This window comes from Struthio camelus, chromosome 7 (genome assembly GCF_040807025.1).
Source record: "Struthio camelus isolate bStrCam1 chromosome 7, bStrCam1.hap1, whole genome shotgun sequence".
NCBI lineage: Eukaryota > Metazoa > Chordata > Aves > Struthioniformes > Struthionidae > Struthio > Struthio camelus.
The window spans coordinates 39656739-39673542 of NC_090948.1; the positions used below are offsets into that span (position 1 = coordinate 39656739).

Genomic DNA, 16804 nt, shown 5'->3' on the forward strand with positions numbered 1-16804 from the left:
CTCGGCTCAGCACACTGGCACTTTCGCACTCTTTCAGACTCACTCGGGAATGACAGCTGTGTGACCACATAGTCCAAAGCCTTTTTCACACTTTCCTAAAGACATGACATCACTGTGAACCAGGCATGCTTTTATATCACCTGTGGATCTAATGGATCATCAATGGGATTTTCTTTTTGGGAGACTACACAGCCACGACCCTCAGACATCTCACCACAGTCTATCACAACACCCCGTTTCTTACATGGGGCCCCACAGCAGGGTAACAGCCTTTGCTGCAAGGTGCGTGACACATCAGCAGGGGAAAAAAGTCACTTCCAGCACACTTTTGTGACCCTTTATCCTTGCCCTTGCATTAGCACCCCCCTCCTTTAGGGGCCGCTAACAGCTCAACGGGCTTCAACAAATCAAGGTCAACACTGTTTTGACCTTCTGGAAGGTCTTCTTCCCTGTGCACCTTCTATTCCTCCTTCAAATTATTCCTGAAGAAAATTGCTGTTTCTTTGCTCTGCAGGGTCACGCCCTTGGCTATTGCTGATGGCAGAGCCTAGTACTCATGGAATAGTTCCTCTAGTTAGCACCCCCCAGCCCCATATAACCCAAAGATGAGAAGTTCACTGTTCATCTCCGACTGCAGCCACAGCTTTGGTAGGACCAGGCGGATTTCACTGTCATGCTTCTCTCCCCCTTGCGGAAACAAAACCATCCTCTTCAACACACACCAAAAAAAAAAAACAACAACTCACACTGCAGCGTAACAAGCTATAACATCAATGTTTCCTGTGTTCAATTGCTTCATCAGAAGATCTGTAAGTCTTCTGGAAAGAGCAGTGCCCTTGACTGCAGTCCTCATAGCATATGGCAGGGTATTCATGCACTTCCCCTCCCCTCCTGCTCCAAAGCAGGGGCATCGTGCCACAGTTTGCTCATCTAGGGCTGCCACTCCTTGGGGCGAGGGCAACCAAGCCGTGGACAGGGCGCGATTTGGCAGAGAACAGGGTCTGATACACTACTTTTTTTGTACATACCTCCAAATTCCCATTTCCCACCCTGCCACCTCTCTGGGGCTTTGCTGCTTCTTCTGCCTCCTATCAGCTGAGGCCAGCCAGATGCCTGGAGCAGGCATGAAGGCCACAGGGCACCACACCAGGCTGCAAATACCAGCAACACAGATGCCGTGACTGACAGTGCAAGGAAGGGTTGGATGAACAAGTCTCCAACCAGGCAAGCAAAGACAATCCCACTCGCTCAGCAAGGACTCGGGCTGCTCGTGGCAAGAGATCTCTCTGCTTGCTAGTTTGAGGCAAGTTTCTAGAGGCTCAGACTGGGGTAGAGGACTAGCAGGACTGGTTTTCTCCTCCCTCCCCCCCCACCTCCCCAAGAAGAGAGGCAGGGCAGTTCACTACTGAGGCTATACGGGACCCAGGACAACACTGCAGGGAGATTGACTGTGTTTGTCAGGCACAGCTAATGTCATGTGCTGACTGCTTAATCAGGCCGCCAATCTGGACGAGCCATCTTGAGGCTTCAGTAGGGGAGGGGAAGCATTTATTCAAAGGGCACAGTGCTATCAAACAGACACACGCTTCCTATTGTTTATCAGCAAGTACCATACAGGCAAATGCCCCTCTGCTCCTGTTCTCCCTCCACCAGCAGCCACAGGGTTTAGCCCATTCATGCAACAATTCCAATTTCCACGGGGCTTTGCTATATACTTTTTTCCTTCCCTCTAGTACCCTGCAATACACCAAAGTCTGGCCCAAGAGCCTCATCTGCAAAGCAGACCACAGCTGCCTCAACAAGCATGCACCCAGCAGCCAGGCTGGACTCTCTTCATTCGCCTTAAGCCAGGGAAGACAGAGCATCACCTCCCCAGGTGCTTTTCCCAGGGGGAAAGCTGACTGCAGGAAGCTCCATGGCCAAGCACCAGAGCCCATGCCTTCCTGGGGGAGCTTCACGCAAGCCAGCAAATCCTCTGGTTGGAATTACAGCGGAGGTCTGAGAAGAGTCACTTCCTGCACAGCATATATTAAAGCATAGTTCAGGTGATAATTTTGCTGCTGAAAGTGCAGAAAGAGTCCTGCCACATGATATGGTAATACTTCTGCGGTTAAATAGCTTCTGGTTTACATCCACACCTTTTGTCTGCTCCCTCTCATTTCCTTTAGTTTTTATTTACATCCTTCAAACTTCTCTGCAGACAGACTTCAGAGGGGAACACCATCCTCTCCCTCAGCAGAGGCTCTTCCTAACCAGGAGCTGCTGAGGAACAAGGAGGGACAACTGATGTCCTCTCCTGGTTCTACCCACCCAAGAAAAGCAATGCATTACTAAAAACTGCTCTCACTAGCCAGTCCCCGGGGTGGGGGGGGAGGGGGGGGTGGGGAATGAAGAAAAGCAGGGATTCAAGAGCATCAGGGCAGGAAGGAACAAAGGAATTAACATGTTCTCCATACTCTCCAGACGGGTCTGACAGTTAGCAGTGTCATGCCCTGTGCCTCATCCACGTGAGACTGGACACCGCAAGTGACCCAGCTTCAGCGCTCAGCCCCTCTCCCCAGGCTGTAGAGGCTCCTAGCCACAACCGAGGTGAAGATGACCATGCTAAAGTAGATTGGGAGCATCACTGATTCAAAGCTGATCTTCCTAAAGCAGCCTGCTGTGTCCATCATCAGGTCCACCACCAGGTTTGACTTCCCAAACCCTTGTCCAGAAGTTGCCTTGGCCTTCCCACTCAGTTAAAGCAGAAACATCTACTACCGCTGGGTTCATGTCACCCCCCTCCCTTCAGCCTCCTTCTAATTCTATCTACCCTCTTCCAAGAGGGGACGTGCGGCCCACATGCGCCCTTTTATTTACAAGGGCTGCAAGAAAGCCTGCTGTACCTGCTGGGCACAGGTACCCGAGCCCATGTGCCACAGTGACAGACAGTCTGCCTCTCCGTACCATCCAAATGTCCCCCTCATCACCATAGTAATACTGCTGTATCTCTAGATATCCGCTAGGAGACCACAAACGCAGCAAATACTAGCCTTATATCTCACAAAAATGAGACCAAACTCCCAGGCCAGCAATAACAGTTTGACTGCATCTGACTGATGCTGATGCAGAGAGATCCCAGTCCTCCTTCCACCTTAATTACTGGGCCTGCATGCATTTCCCACTGCCCTCTACTGGAGAGAGGGCCAGCTGCCACGTCCTTCGCTGCAGCACCGCAACGAAGACAGATGCCTCTTTCTCTTCTGGCATCCTTCGCATCACCAGCCCTTCAGCTTCCAGTCAGCTTTGCTCCCCCTGCTCAGAGCATCACCAGAGCTGGGACCACGGCTGCCCACCAACCAAAAGCTTCTCACCTGAGCTGGGAAGCACTGTTAATGCTTTTGCATTTGGGGTTTTTTGGGTTTTTTTTGTTTTGGGGCCCAAGCACAGAAAAGAGGAGGAAGAAAAGGACGCAGCACTGAACAGACTGAAACTTTACTTACCTAAAGAGACCAAATCCAAGACCAAGAGGGAAAGCAGAAAGTTGCTGGCAGCAGCGTGACACGTCATGGTTCCTGTCAAAGGAGAAATTCAGCATCAAGTCCACCACTTCATGAATACTATCTCTTGCCTCCCCAAAACAAACGTGGGTGTATAGCCCTGCAGTAATATGCAAGCTGGGGCACTGACACCGCAGATACAGGCAGCCAGGAGAAACCCGAGGGGAATGTCACCATTTTGTTAGTGCTTAGGCATTATACAGGGCATTTCATCAGTGAACTTCAGAAACCCAGAAGAATTCTTGGCCTCACCCTTCACAACAAGATAAGAGGAGATGCAGCTCTCGAGGCCCTGAAACCTAATATTTTTCCTCATACTACTGTCCCCAGTTACAGCAGGCCACTGCCCAGGAGACTGGTTAGAGCTGGCAGCACCAGGGTCCTACAGGACTTCCTCCTGGATCCCCCGGCCTCTCGGTTAGCTTTCAGAGAAGGGTAAATAAAGGCATCTATGGTTCCCCAAAGCAGTGTTGCTCAGGTCAACAGTGCTAAATTATGTGGCCTCATAGCAATTATAGGCGCAAGAAATCTTAAAGGGATTATGGTGCCCTTGACACTGGAGGAGATGGCCTTGCTCAGCCAGAGGACCATGCCAGCAAGTGCAAGTCTACTTACGTCAAGCATTGGGGCTTTTCTCCCACTCCTTGGGGAAAACAGTCCCCGCACCTTTTTAGATCTCATCTCTAGTAGCAACACCCAGCTATTTGCTCCATTTACATTTTGTCACTTCTATTTAGAGCCTCCTTGAGTTATTCTAAGCAATTCTTTCCCCTGTGCCCTTGTTGGCTTTCAGGGCACAACATCTCCCTTAATCATCCTTTGCCTAACTCCCATAAAGGAAAGTTAAGGGGCTAAGTAGTTACACCTCCACAGTTCATTCGCTTTCTTTAAACTCCCTCCACACTCAGCTTTCTGTTCACTGAGCTGACCGCAGTCCACGCATACAACTCTGGAGACAGGCTAGCTAACGCCTCATACAGTCACTGCTGCTTTCTTGTGCCACGTGGTCCAAACTGCCCTTTCAGCAAGTGCTCAATCAAAAGCAGGGATAGCCTTACAGCTCTGTGCTATGCACCATGGTGTGCAATAGGAAGCCTCATCCTTCTGTCCCCATCCCTCCTTCCCACACGCAACCCAGCCCACAAAAGGTTATGGGACAGACAACCCTGGCGCAACCCCAAAGCCAACTGAGATATTCTAAAGAGTCATTTGTCCCATTGCAGCACACAAGCCGGGTGCAGTTGCTTCTTGTTCCTGGGAAAGGAGGACCCAGATGCTGCTCTCAGCCAGGCACGAGAAGTGTGTTTTATTTTCCCTTTCCAAAGGATGTTTGCTCATGTCACAAGAGGGGACGAGTCACAGTGAACTCTCAGCAGCTCCAGAGCTGCTGCAGCCCTGCAGTTTGCAGCTGAGATGAGCTGCTTGAGCAAAGCATTGAGGGTAAGGAAGAGCTATTTTGCAACAGCCCAGCTTGGGAACCCGGGAGTGACACAGCACTGAGTGATCAGCATCAGAATTTAGGATGTTTTGGCAGAGCTGCATGCGAGGCTTGACCTGGAATCACTGAAGACACATTGGGACTTCAGAGTACAAAGGAGAACCCAAAAAACTCTTCACATGCACATCCAAATCTCTCAAAAATGCCAGAGCTGCCGAGAAACAGGCATTGCAAGGACACTTGGAGTAGATCAGCAGGCAAACAAACATGCCTGCATCCCACTTGGCTTCTGGGATTTCCCAGGCTTGGTACTTAATACGGCACAAAACTTCTCATGATAAAGGAGGAGAATTAAAAAAAGTAACAGGGTACGCCTTAGTGTGGTCATACTGGTCTTTTTTCCCCCCCCCATATAATTAAATATGGGGATGTTATGGAACCAACCCAAGAACCCCACAAAACCACAGGAAAGTTCTGCTTTACATGGAAATGCATACACGTAATAGTTTAAGCATCCCATCCAGTAGGTAAGCATAAATTATATAGACATCACACAGCATGCAGGCCCAACAGAAAAAGCCCAAGCAGCTTACATAGAGCAAGCAACATGCATGTGTAACCCTTGTCACATCTGTGCAACGTTCCCATTCCTCTCATTGCAGCAATCGGCTGCATTAGCTAGACTTTGCAGGAGCAGAATCTAAGTTATTGGCAAACATAAACCTAAGTGCAGCAGAAGTCCTGGTGGGAAGCCAAAGATCCCTCTCTGAAGCAGATAGTACACCTTGGTGATCCATCTCCAAAGCTCTCAGTATTTTTCCAGGTGCTATGAAAGTTGTGAGTGGGGGAGGAGGGGAGGACATCTTGGCATAGCTGAGCTGTTAACAGCACATCTGTTGAGCAGTTAACCCAGTTTCTGGAGGACAGGACTGAGCAACACCCACAGCAGGAAACTCATGACCATCAGTCTTTTGGTCAGCAAACACAAAGATGAACCCAGGGCTCCCAGAGCTAAACGCATAAGCGGCTCCCACTTGAGGTAGAGTGCTGAAACAAGCGATAAGCTGCATCTTCCATTTACGACCAAGCGAGGGCCTGCAACACATGCTAGTGGTCATCTGCACAGCAAGCTTCATTTCACTTCACTTGGAGAACAGATTACTAAAGCAGACCTGACTAAAATGCTGCGATATGCATGACTGCCAGTGGGGCAGCATCCACTACCACCTGGCAGAGAGCTTCCCCAAAAGCCACTGGACCACCTCACACACCAGCTTGCTCTCAGCTCTTCCCAGAAGCAGCAGCTCAGCCTTCCCTTTCCAGGGTCTTGCTGTACAAACACTAATGTACAATTGCAAAGATAACACCCAGACTTACCTAAAGGAGTCTTTGCAGCACTGAGACAGACACAGACCGCAACTCTGACCACAGCTAAGGACTCAGTGGGTCTGTATCCTGCTAGGGTCATCCTAAAAAGCACCCTACTCCAGGGAGGTACAGCATACTGCGGGGTGGCTCACCAGGTCCTTATTCCTGGGGGCAAGCCTTATCCCTGCAGGAATGGGCGGACCCTTCAAAGGAAGCTTCAAAGTAATAGCTACCTGTATTTTATTTTTACTGATGTATTTGTCAGAGAAGACAGTTCATAACAACTCTGTCACCTTCACAGCAGAAGAGGCCTTAAATTCTAATTTCTTGAGCTATTTTACCATCAAAGTTCCTCTAGGAAGAAGAGGGGTGTGCACAGGTAAGAACAACGCTGTGGTCTTTTTAGTGCATCTTCACAAAATTCATCAAAAGCCTTAGAAGATACTTGGGATCAGCACCGTTTAACTTCTATGCACACTATACCAATGCCCCTGTTTTCCTTGGAAAACTTGTCACAGGTCCGAGAGATACAGGCTGCAATCTTCTGCTTAGAGCAGGAGAGTTCAGTCTTCCACCACCACCTTCTCTGCCCTGATGAATTTTGGGATTCCAAGTGCTAAATGTTAATGGAATGTCTCAACACCAATTTCTAAATAAAAAAGGCGGCCCCTTCTGCAGGAGCTAGGTATACGTGTACAAGTATCTGAAGGGGGAGTGTCAAGAGGATGAGGCCAGCCTCTTCTCCGTGGTGCCCAGCAACAGGACAAGAGGCAATGGGCAGAAACTGAACCACAGGAAGTTCCATCTGAACCTGAGAAAAAACTTCTTCACTGTGAGGGTGACAGAGCATTGGAACAGGTTGCCCAGAGGGGTGGTGGAGTCTCCTTCGCTGGAGATATTCAAAACCCGTCTGGATGTGATCCTGGGCAATATGCTCTAGGTGACCCTGCTTGAGCAGGGAGGTTGGACTAGATGATCTCCAGAGGTCCCTTCCAACCTAAACGATTCTGTGATTCTGTGATTCTGTGATCTTCGCTTCCTATCAGGTTCTTCAGTCCTTCAGACTCAGCCAAGCAAAGCAAGATAGAGTCACCTAACAAAGAAGCAGCCCAAACACAAACCCTGCCCACAGAAATCAAAACTTCTCCGTCTCCTCCCTTCCTCCTCAGAGAGGAGCAATCTTGGACATCCCCAAGCCCCTTCTTCCAGCCCCCGCGTCCCTCAGCGGCCAGCCTGCATCGAAGCCCCGGGCAGGGCCAAGCACTTTCTGCTGCCATCGGCAAGGACGCGGCAGACTAAGGCACTAGAGCCCTGCGTTCCCTCCGCCTTCTGCTGTGCAAGGCGGCCATCAAGGAAAACAGTAGCTTTCTTTTAAAATAGCTCCACTCTAAGCCCAAGTGAGCGGAAACATTATTTTCCAGGCTCACAGACCATGTTTAAAAAGCAACAGGGCAGTGGAAAAACAATTTGCGCAATGTAGAAATAAAACCAGTTGACAGCATCCCTTTTGAGCGTCGTGATAAATCTAAATATTGTATATGCCAAGTCAGTCACTTCATTATGTAAGTAATTGCCTGAAATGTCATTTTGATTTTGTCTGTCTTCATTAATATTGCAGCTCTTCACTGGTTCTCAGAGATGGTTCACTCAATACCACAGATTTCAGAACAGGATTGAGGAATCTCAGGAGAGAACTTTAAAATTGTGACTAAGAGCATATTAAGCTGTACCTTACGCCTGAAAGAGGCTCTTCAAAGAAGGTTTTCAGTGCAGCATCCAGCATAATAATGTCTCTGGGCAAGTCATCTCTGGGAACTTAACTGGTGTCTCCTGGCTGCAAAAGCACTAACATTAAGCCAGAGACTCGCCCGTCCACTGGCAACAGGTCCCCGAGGCCCAGGAAGCAGCCAGCAGAACCCCATTAAACAGGGACGGACGTGAATTGGAGGCTCCTGTACAGTTAAAGCAACAGTCTGCAAGGGAATTAAGGGCTTGAGGCAGAGCCACAGCTTCTCCGCATGCCCAGCCACAGGCAGACTGAGCACCTGGGGTGGTAGGGGTCAACCTTCAGGAGGCATCTTTCAGCCTCTCAGACTCTACGGACTATTAAGGATTGCATCTCCCTTGGTTTCAAAGGCTCAGAGACAGATCCGTGCAGAAAGCAGTCACTGTACAAGTAATAGCAGTGCATCTTTTAAAAGGACCCCACCTGCTTGGTGAAAAAGAACAGGCGCTACTGCAAAGGGAGTTCAGCAGGCACATGCTCCAGCTTGCTGCACACCCAGCGCAAATTCATCCCAGGGAAGTTGGCAACGAGACCCGGAGCATCCCCCAGCATCTCACCTATAAGAACTATGGGTACCCGCAGAGACGCGGCTGCTTCTGCCGAGCCGGGCTGCGTATCAGGCTCAGGGTACTTGAGCATCAGCTTATGGGCTGTGCACCAGCATTGGTTATTTTTAAATGCCCTGTTGGGGCACTTGTATGAGAGCAGTTAGCAGACATACAACACACCCTTAATTGCCTCCACCAGAACAGCAGCAGCTTCTGTGCCCTGCTGCTCACATTTGAGCTGCTACCAGCATTTTTAACCATCCTGAACCCCCAGCCCCTTTCCCCCGGTCTCCTCACCCCCCCAAACATCACCACAATATTTGTGCCTCAAATTTATAGTGTCAGTCTCTGTTTGCTCCACACTGTTCCAGGAGCATAAAGAAGAAATGAAAGCGTAAATCAAAGCGTCTCCCAAATGGCTTTCATGCAAGGCACCACTTGCAATGAAAAGAAGGAAAAAACACAAAAAAAAAGTACCTGCCTTCTCAGCCCTTCCCAAAAAGCCTCTCCTCCAGAAGCAGAGGAAGCAACAGCTCTGCCCCATGACCATCCCCACAACCTGCTTTTACAGGAGGGAGTCCAGCAGCTGGAGATGCCACCAAGCACCTCGGGAGGTGCAACACCTTCGTCTGAGCAGACACAAAGTCCTCAAGAAACTAGCTGAGACCCCACCACGCACGTGGCATTCACCTCCACCCCTCACCCCTCCACCCTGAGGGCACACGGGTCCCAAGGCACTCAGCCCCAGCCAGTCCTCTCCCCACCAATCCCCAAAGTTATCTTCTTCTGTTCCTCAGTCACCATCCACAACACACACAACTCAGCTTTTCTTCCATCCTGCTCCCCGAACCAGAAGGGGTGCTAGAAATTCACCTTTTTTTGTTGGCTCTTAGCTAGATCTTTAGAATAAGTAGGTTTAAAACGGGGGGGAAAAAGTAAAAGTTCATTTCCCCCCACTACCACCACACATTGGCATGAGCAATACACAAATCATAATTCCTAAAAATAACAAATTGCAGAACAGGGTAATCAGAAGTAAATTGATATTGATAAATAAGCTTTTCTTCCGCACAGTAGGTGGTTTATTTTAATCTAATGAGTTTTATATTTTCTGAGCTTTCAGATTCCATGATGAAGAGCCGTCCGCGCTAGAATTACGAAGCGCTTTGAAATATTGTAATTTTATGGCTCATTTTGTCAGGACTCTTGAAAATGAGATTTGTTCCCAGTGAAAAAACTTGCCCTTTTTTCCTTCTATTCCCTGTGGTGAAAGAAAAAATTCCCTTGTTAAATAAACACAGGCCAGCACATTTGTATGCATTTCAGCTGTAGGGGGGGTGGAAGGGATGGAGACAGAGCACACGAAGCATAGCCACCGGGTTTGGAGCAGGAGTCAGTGCTGGTTTCCCCTCTCTCTTCCAGCATGCACAGAAAAGTGCTCGAGGCTCGCCTCCCGGATAGCAAGTCCGGGGACCACCGCTCCTCGCCCCGTCGAGGGCCAGCGACCCCTTTCCGCCTCGTGGCGCCTTCGACGCAGGACAAGAAGCAAAGCCGAGGTTGGCAAAATGGGCATTTTGGCCCCAGCTGGCAGCCAAGCATGCAGACGTCAAGCCCAAGGCGCTCCGCGGGCAACACCTAGCAGCAATCCGTGCTATTTAAAACTTTCCTCCAGCGGAAAAAGCAGCACCGTTATTAACCAACACGGTATTTTCCAGCAGTTTGCTCCGGTTACTCTGATTGCAAAACACGGAAAGGAGTTGAAATATTTTGTTCCGAGCTGGGAGACGGAATTTGTTGTCCCAGTAAGAAACTGTTAGTTGCAAGATGGCACGACTGTCATGTCTAACAAAAAGCCCAAGAACGCACTGTTTGAGCAGAAACTTCTCAACTTTTTCACCCACTCAGGGAAAAACTCTGTCAGGGTTGGAAGTGACAAGAATTTTCCAAGTAGGTGGAACCACCATAAAAATCCCCCCCCCCGAAAGCGCACCACTCTGTGCGCACAACAGGCAAACTCTCCACCGTGGCACACTCCAACCCCTGCAGAAAGCCACTCAGTAATACAGCATCACATTCATCCCTTGCTTCATGCAACACTCAACACCTTGGGGAGGGAGAGGAAGAGGGGGACCTCCTTCCTCGCTGCAGCAGGCACAGCCACATGTCCTCCTGCAGTGAAGGCAGCACCCCACTTGGGCAGACAGAAGAGGAGATGCCCAATTCCAGGAGTGGGGCAGCAACAGTTCTGCAGTGTCTCCACAACCAGTTGCTACGATGCCTATGGCGATTAGCCACCGCCTGCATCATGAAAGCTCCCTCACCCTGGAGCAGCAGGGCTCACCGGGGAGGCACGCAGGGATGAGGCATGAGACCCAGCCCACCACCACTTCCTCGCTGCCCCAGTGCGGAGCCTGGCGTACAGAGCCCGGCAGAGCAACGCAGGGGCGGCAGAGCTGCACGGCACGCAACGGCAACACAGGATGAAAAGATGGAAGAGCTGCCAACAGCAACAGAGCTGAGCTAAAGGGGAGAAAAAAAGAAGCAGAGGGAGGATGGCTGGGAATTATTGCTTTAGAAGGAGATGTTTTCCTTAAAAAAAATTAGGAAGATAAACCTCAGTGAAGCAGCACACATAGGCTGCTTTCACAGGACAGGAACCTCTCTCCAGACTCTTAATTAAAACATACAGCAAGGGACCAAGGGGCAAACGTAGAGGTCCTTAAGGCCAGACCTAAAGCACGCTGGTTAGTTGGAGACCAGGCACCTTCTCGTGCCCTGCTCTGAAGAGAGGAGGTTTGCCTTGCCAATGGAGACTTGGCAGCAACCTGACTGAACTTCCAAGCTCCATCATCAAAATGATGTAGAAGCATCCTGCATCCCCAGGCTTGGGCATCAGGTTTTTGAGCGAGTTTGTAACACACCCGCATAGCCTATGCTTACAAACCCTAGGGTACTCCTGCCCATACCTCTTCAAATGCGATCACACAGTTTCTGGCTTTAAAAAACAAACAAAAAACCCCTAAAGACAGGACATCTGTGAAGCAGAATGAAAACACCTTCATCTAAATACTGCCCACTCCATTTACAGAATAATAAATACACTTACTAGGCATGCACTAGATCACTATTACTCAAGCCCTCTGGCTCAGGCTGGCTCCTGCAGCTCAGGAGCTAAGCCAGGGGCTCAACAGGGAGCTGCAAGCCAGGATGGCCATATGCTCACATGGACAGGGACAGCCTGGCACAGCATTTCCGTGTGGGCTGCCACTAGGCTGCAACTTCAGAGGTGAGCCTCACCTCTTTGCCACAGAAGGAGAGAAGAAAAAATAGAAGTACAGCTGTGACGGTGTGACCAATACGAAAAAAACTCAACAGCAACTTCTAGAGCAAACCATAAGCTCCATCAGGAACTCTTGGCAGTCAGTGGCCAAACTACATTTCAAAGCCCAAAAAGATGCTTTAGTTCCTTCGCTCCATCTTCCTTAGAGGACACAAGATGCCAGTTAAAGTCCCCCTCAGCCTAAGACTCAGGTATACGCACACCCAGGGTCTCACCCTTTCTCCCTACCTCCAGCTACTCCGGAAGGCATGCACTGCTAAATAAACCAAGCAACACGGCTATTTGTTCATTCCTTTGGTAGCTTCAAGTGCAGGCTGAAAAGGCAGATCTTAAAGAGAGAGAGAAATACAGGTGCTTTGGAGAAGCAGAAATCACACTAAGCAGTGCGAGCTGCAAAACGCTCAGTCCATTTCTTGCCTCGTCCAAATCAAGCCCAAAGTGTCCTTGCTGCTTTTGCACAAAGCTCACTTAACTTCCAGCGAGAGGCACTTTGCTGCAACAGACCTTTTCAAGGCCCACTAGCTGTTCGAGCTAATAAAAGTGACACTTCGCCTGATGTAGTAACACCATGGGCACGCTGTGGCTAATCACTTGCCAGTTGAAATTTTAGGGAGGAAGAAAAAGCGGTGGAGAGAGCACAAGCAATGAAAGATGGGCTACTCACAAAAGGCAGGGAGGAGGGAAGAGAAAGAAAAACAGAATCCACCAGTCCCAGCTACTGCCGCACCAGTCCCCAAAAGCAGGGGAAACACAGTGACAGCAGACATGAAGCTGTTTTGATTAATGAGATCACCACCTGTGACAGGCTTATTCATGTAAGCTCTCCTACCACCCCAGCCATGGCTGAGGACCCATTAGGCTGTCCAGTCCCTTCCCACATGCCCTTCTCAAAGGGGCAACAGCCCCAGCACCAACACACCCCCCCCCCATTCCCACCAAAACCCCTGCTCCCCATTTATTTTGCCCCCAGCACACTCCAAGAGGGACATCTTCTGCCTCTGGGAAGCAGCTGTTACCTCAAACACACAGGCTGCAGCAAAGCTATTTGGTCCCCAGCCCCCAGGAGCCATGCACTAGCACATTAATGGACTAAAAAAACCACGAGATTTGAGGGCACAGGGAGCTCCGAGAGCAGCTCATGGAGGAGAGAGCATGCTGGATCCTTCCTCCAAAAGGAAAGGTTTCCTGCCCACATCTACCAAAGCATCAAGCTTTGGATTCTGCACACGCAAAAATGCTATTCCAGCCCCTGAAGCTTACTGGCACATAGGCCAGACCCCGGATATTTGCAAAATTTGGGCAAATCCTGTGGAAATTACCAGGACTCCCCACTGCAGCACCTACAACCCTTGTAGGATCCTACAGCAATGCAATCATCAAACAAAGCATGAGCCTCTGGGTTCATAGCTGTTGGGCCATAAACTAACTAACCTCAGTCTCCTGTAACATTGAAATTCTTACTGCACCAAGGGGCTTTCTGGAGGACAGAAAAAAGGCAGAAGTCCTGGGACACGCTTTGAACTCTTTACACTCAAAAAGCATAAGCGAGCATTTAGTCCAAGAGCAAACCTGCAGCTAAATTAGCCAGGCAGCAATTGCACAACATCCCATGGCCGAGCAGAACGGGACTGGGAACAGCTGGGATGCTTTACACCCTAATGAGAGCCAACAGGCCAGCCCCTCACCAAGCCAATCCTGTATCCTAATGCTTTTTAAACTTAAAAAAAAGCTGTGCTCAAGACCATCTGTGCAGAACACTGACAGCAACTAAGAAACTTAACACATTAAGGTCCTTTTAAGATGTCCTCCCCAGCTGCTTCTAGGATATTCATCCCAAGGGGAATCTCCATACCCTTATTCTCTGGAGATCGCCTTCAGGTTAGGAAAGAAGCCCCTGTGCCTCAGGCTGTAGGCGAGTCTGGAGATCATTATGGATGGGCAACAGAAAAGGTTTCTTGTGCAACCTCCCTGCTATTTTCCAGCAAAGTCCCCAAGGGGGACAGAGAGCCTCTTTGAGCACCTGCCCAGTGCCCTTCTCATGTCCAGCCTAGGGGCACATGGGCAACCACAGCAGATAACTGAGCTTTGCAGCTCCTACCTCCTCCAAGCATTGTCTCTCCCACTTAACACAAGGGGAAAAAAAAAAGTAGAACATCAATTTTTACAGTTTCCCATAAAACGAGGTGTTTTACAACTTGGTCTTAAAACAAAACATTGTACTTTCACAACACAATCTTGACTTTGTGCTATATGACATACGATTTGCATTCTGAAACATGAAGCAGCTCTGCACCGGGGAGGGAGGTGGGGCGGAAAAGAACAATTTTATTGCAGAGGGATTTCCTTCTCTTCCTTCTCCAGGGCAAGGGAGAAGAAAAGCCAATGTTAATCTCTTCCCTCCCCCCCCCCCCCAAAATATCCCCTTCAATTTTGAAGAATCCAAATTTCCCACCAGGATATTTCTGCCCCACAAGAGAAATTCTCCACCAGCTGTTGCCTACAGCACTCTCGCACACCCATGCGAGACATCCCAGGCCACAGCAACAGACTGGGAGGGCTCCAGTAAGGAACTGGGGACACAGCACGCAGCCCTCGCCGCATCAGGCAGTGAGCACAGGCGCTCCGGCAGCCCTCCCCGAGCCCCTCGACACCTGCCATGCCCAGGGGACCTGCCACAAAGCAGGGTCTGGTGTCCTCACAGCCAGGTGCCAGCACAAATTCCCACTCCGACATAACACGGGTGGAAAGGAGAGGTGAGGCAGCCCAGGGAAACGATACCGGCTGATAAGTTGGGCACCGTGAACACGACCCAGCCCACACACGAGTTACTCCCCCTTCCCCTGCAGGCTACCTGCAATGGGGAGTCCGAGTCTGCACCCCCCCCCCCCCAATCCACCCCAAGCAGTTCAGCTATTCATCTAAAAAACAAACAGCAAATCATTCCCTTCCTCTCCATCCTTGTATTTTGTCAAACAAGCAACCTCAACTCTTTCTTTCCCCACCCCCCCCACTTCTTTTAAAAAGAAAAAGAAACCATTGCCTTTTCATTCAATATTGTTATTGGCTTCCCCTTTTTTGGCAGGTCTCTACTACTAAGAGCAAAGATTTAGATTTGCCTAACTAAATGCTGGCAACAAAGCCACTGCCACATACCTATATTTCTAATTGCTGTTTGGCATCGACTGTTATTTATGTTGCTGTAGCATCCAAAAAAATCTTTAGTGGCAGCTCAGAACAAAGAGGCTGATACTGTATAGACCAGACTAAAGAGCAACACAAGAGAAAAAGCTATCCCTGCCACCAAAAGCCTACACTTCAGATATCCTAAACGAGCCTCAAACTCTGCATGTCAAAAAGGAAAGCTAATGTAATTTAGCTGGCCATTTTTAATAGGGACCAGGCTGCGCTCTCAAAGTTTGAGAATTTTCTTTAGAGAAAGGCTCTAGCAATGACTCCAGCCAGTTCAAAATCAAAGATGTTTGGCCAGCATGAAGCAGGACATGTGCAGGGGTCAGTAATGCAGTCAGCCAAAAAAAGAGTATTTAAATAAAAACATTTGTTTTCTGTCAAAGATTAATGGGGGGGGGGGGGAATCTACAGCGAAGAGTTGTCTCAAGAAATGAGGAAAAACGATCTGGGGCAAGCCTGTGAAAAGCTCCTTTTCCATTTAATATATCTCGAGGGGATTCAAGGGAAGAAAAAAAAAAAGGAAAAAAGACAGACACCTCTTTCTCAGCGATTCAGAGTCGCGCTTGGCTGTGATGGAAGCGGAGCGCTCCGGCAGCGCAGCCTGGGCTTCACCTCCAGCCGCGCCGTGCGCTCGCATGCCTGCGCTCCGCGCCGCTCCCAACTTCAGCCCGGGCTCAGCCAACAAAGTTTACAGCCTTTTCTCGCCTCTTCTTTCGAGCCCAACCCCAGTATCGTAACCAAGAGGAGAGAAAGGACTTGTTGGGGGGGGGGGGGGGGGGAAGAGGAGCTTCCTGTCTCGGGGCTAGAGGAGCAGATACGAACCCGATTTTTTTAAAAAAAAAATTATTTTAGACAAAAGGGGGACAAAACCGGACCTCCAGCCTGCTTCCATTGAAGCCACCCTGCTGAAGCTTTCCAAGCTGGTCTGTCTGAACGCGCATCGCGCAACCCCCCCGCACAGAGAAACGCGATAAGCGTGCTCGCCCCAAGCAAGTTCTCCCCACCTTCCCCCTTGCTGGAAGCAAACCAGATATATGTGAAAACATAAATATATATATAATTTTTTTTTTAAATAAAGGTTTGGGACAGGCAAGCAGCGCGGCGCGCTGCAGCCGCCCCCCCCAACCGAGCACCCCCCCCATCCCCAACCCCTCTACTCCCCTCCCCCCGACCCCCCCCCAGCACCTTCCCGCGGGCGTTACCTGGCGGCGCGGCTGCCTCGGCGCTGGCCCCGCCGTCAGCGCCCGGCCCCACCGCCCGGCCCCATCGCCCGGCGCCGGGTGGAAAAGTGAGCCTGGAGAGAGCCGCGGCGAGCGGCGGGGGAGGAGGAGGAGGAGGAAGGAGGGGGTGGAGGAAGGCGCCCGAGCAGCGCGGCGGCAGCCGGCGAGGGCTGCTGCGCAGGTGATGAATATTTCAGCGCCGGGTGTCGCCGCTCCGCGGGCGCGCAGCGCCGCCGCCGCCGCTCGGGGAAGGGGGGGGGACAGACCTCAGCGCAGGAAGGAGAGCTGCTTGCAACACAATAGTTACTTCCCCCCCCCCCCAAAAAAAAAAAAATCGGAGCTGAAGTGCTCCCTCAAGCACATTCACTCCAACCCG

General features: G+C 50.2%; 1 protein-coding gene across 2 annotated transcripts in view; it reads right to left on the minus strand.

The window, feature by feature from the left end:
• The window catches only part of CDH23 (cadherin related 23), a 227241-nt gene extending 210713 nt beyond the window's left edge, over window positions 1–16528 (minus strand). For both annotated transcript variants that reach the window (XM_068950920.1, XM_068950919.1), the window contains exons 1-2: window positions 16411–16528; window positions 3483–3554 (exon numbers count right to left, since the gene is read on the minus strand). In XM_068950920.1, coding sequence (XP_068807021.1) covers window positions 3483–3549 — 67 coding nt within the window. In that variant the 5' untranslated portion in view covers window positions 3550–3554; window positions 16411–16528. The remainder of the gene's footprint in view (window positions 1–3482; window positions 3555–16410) is intronic.
• Between the last annotated feature and the right edge of the window lie 276 nt (window positions 16529–16804).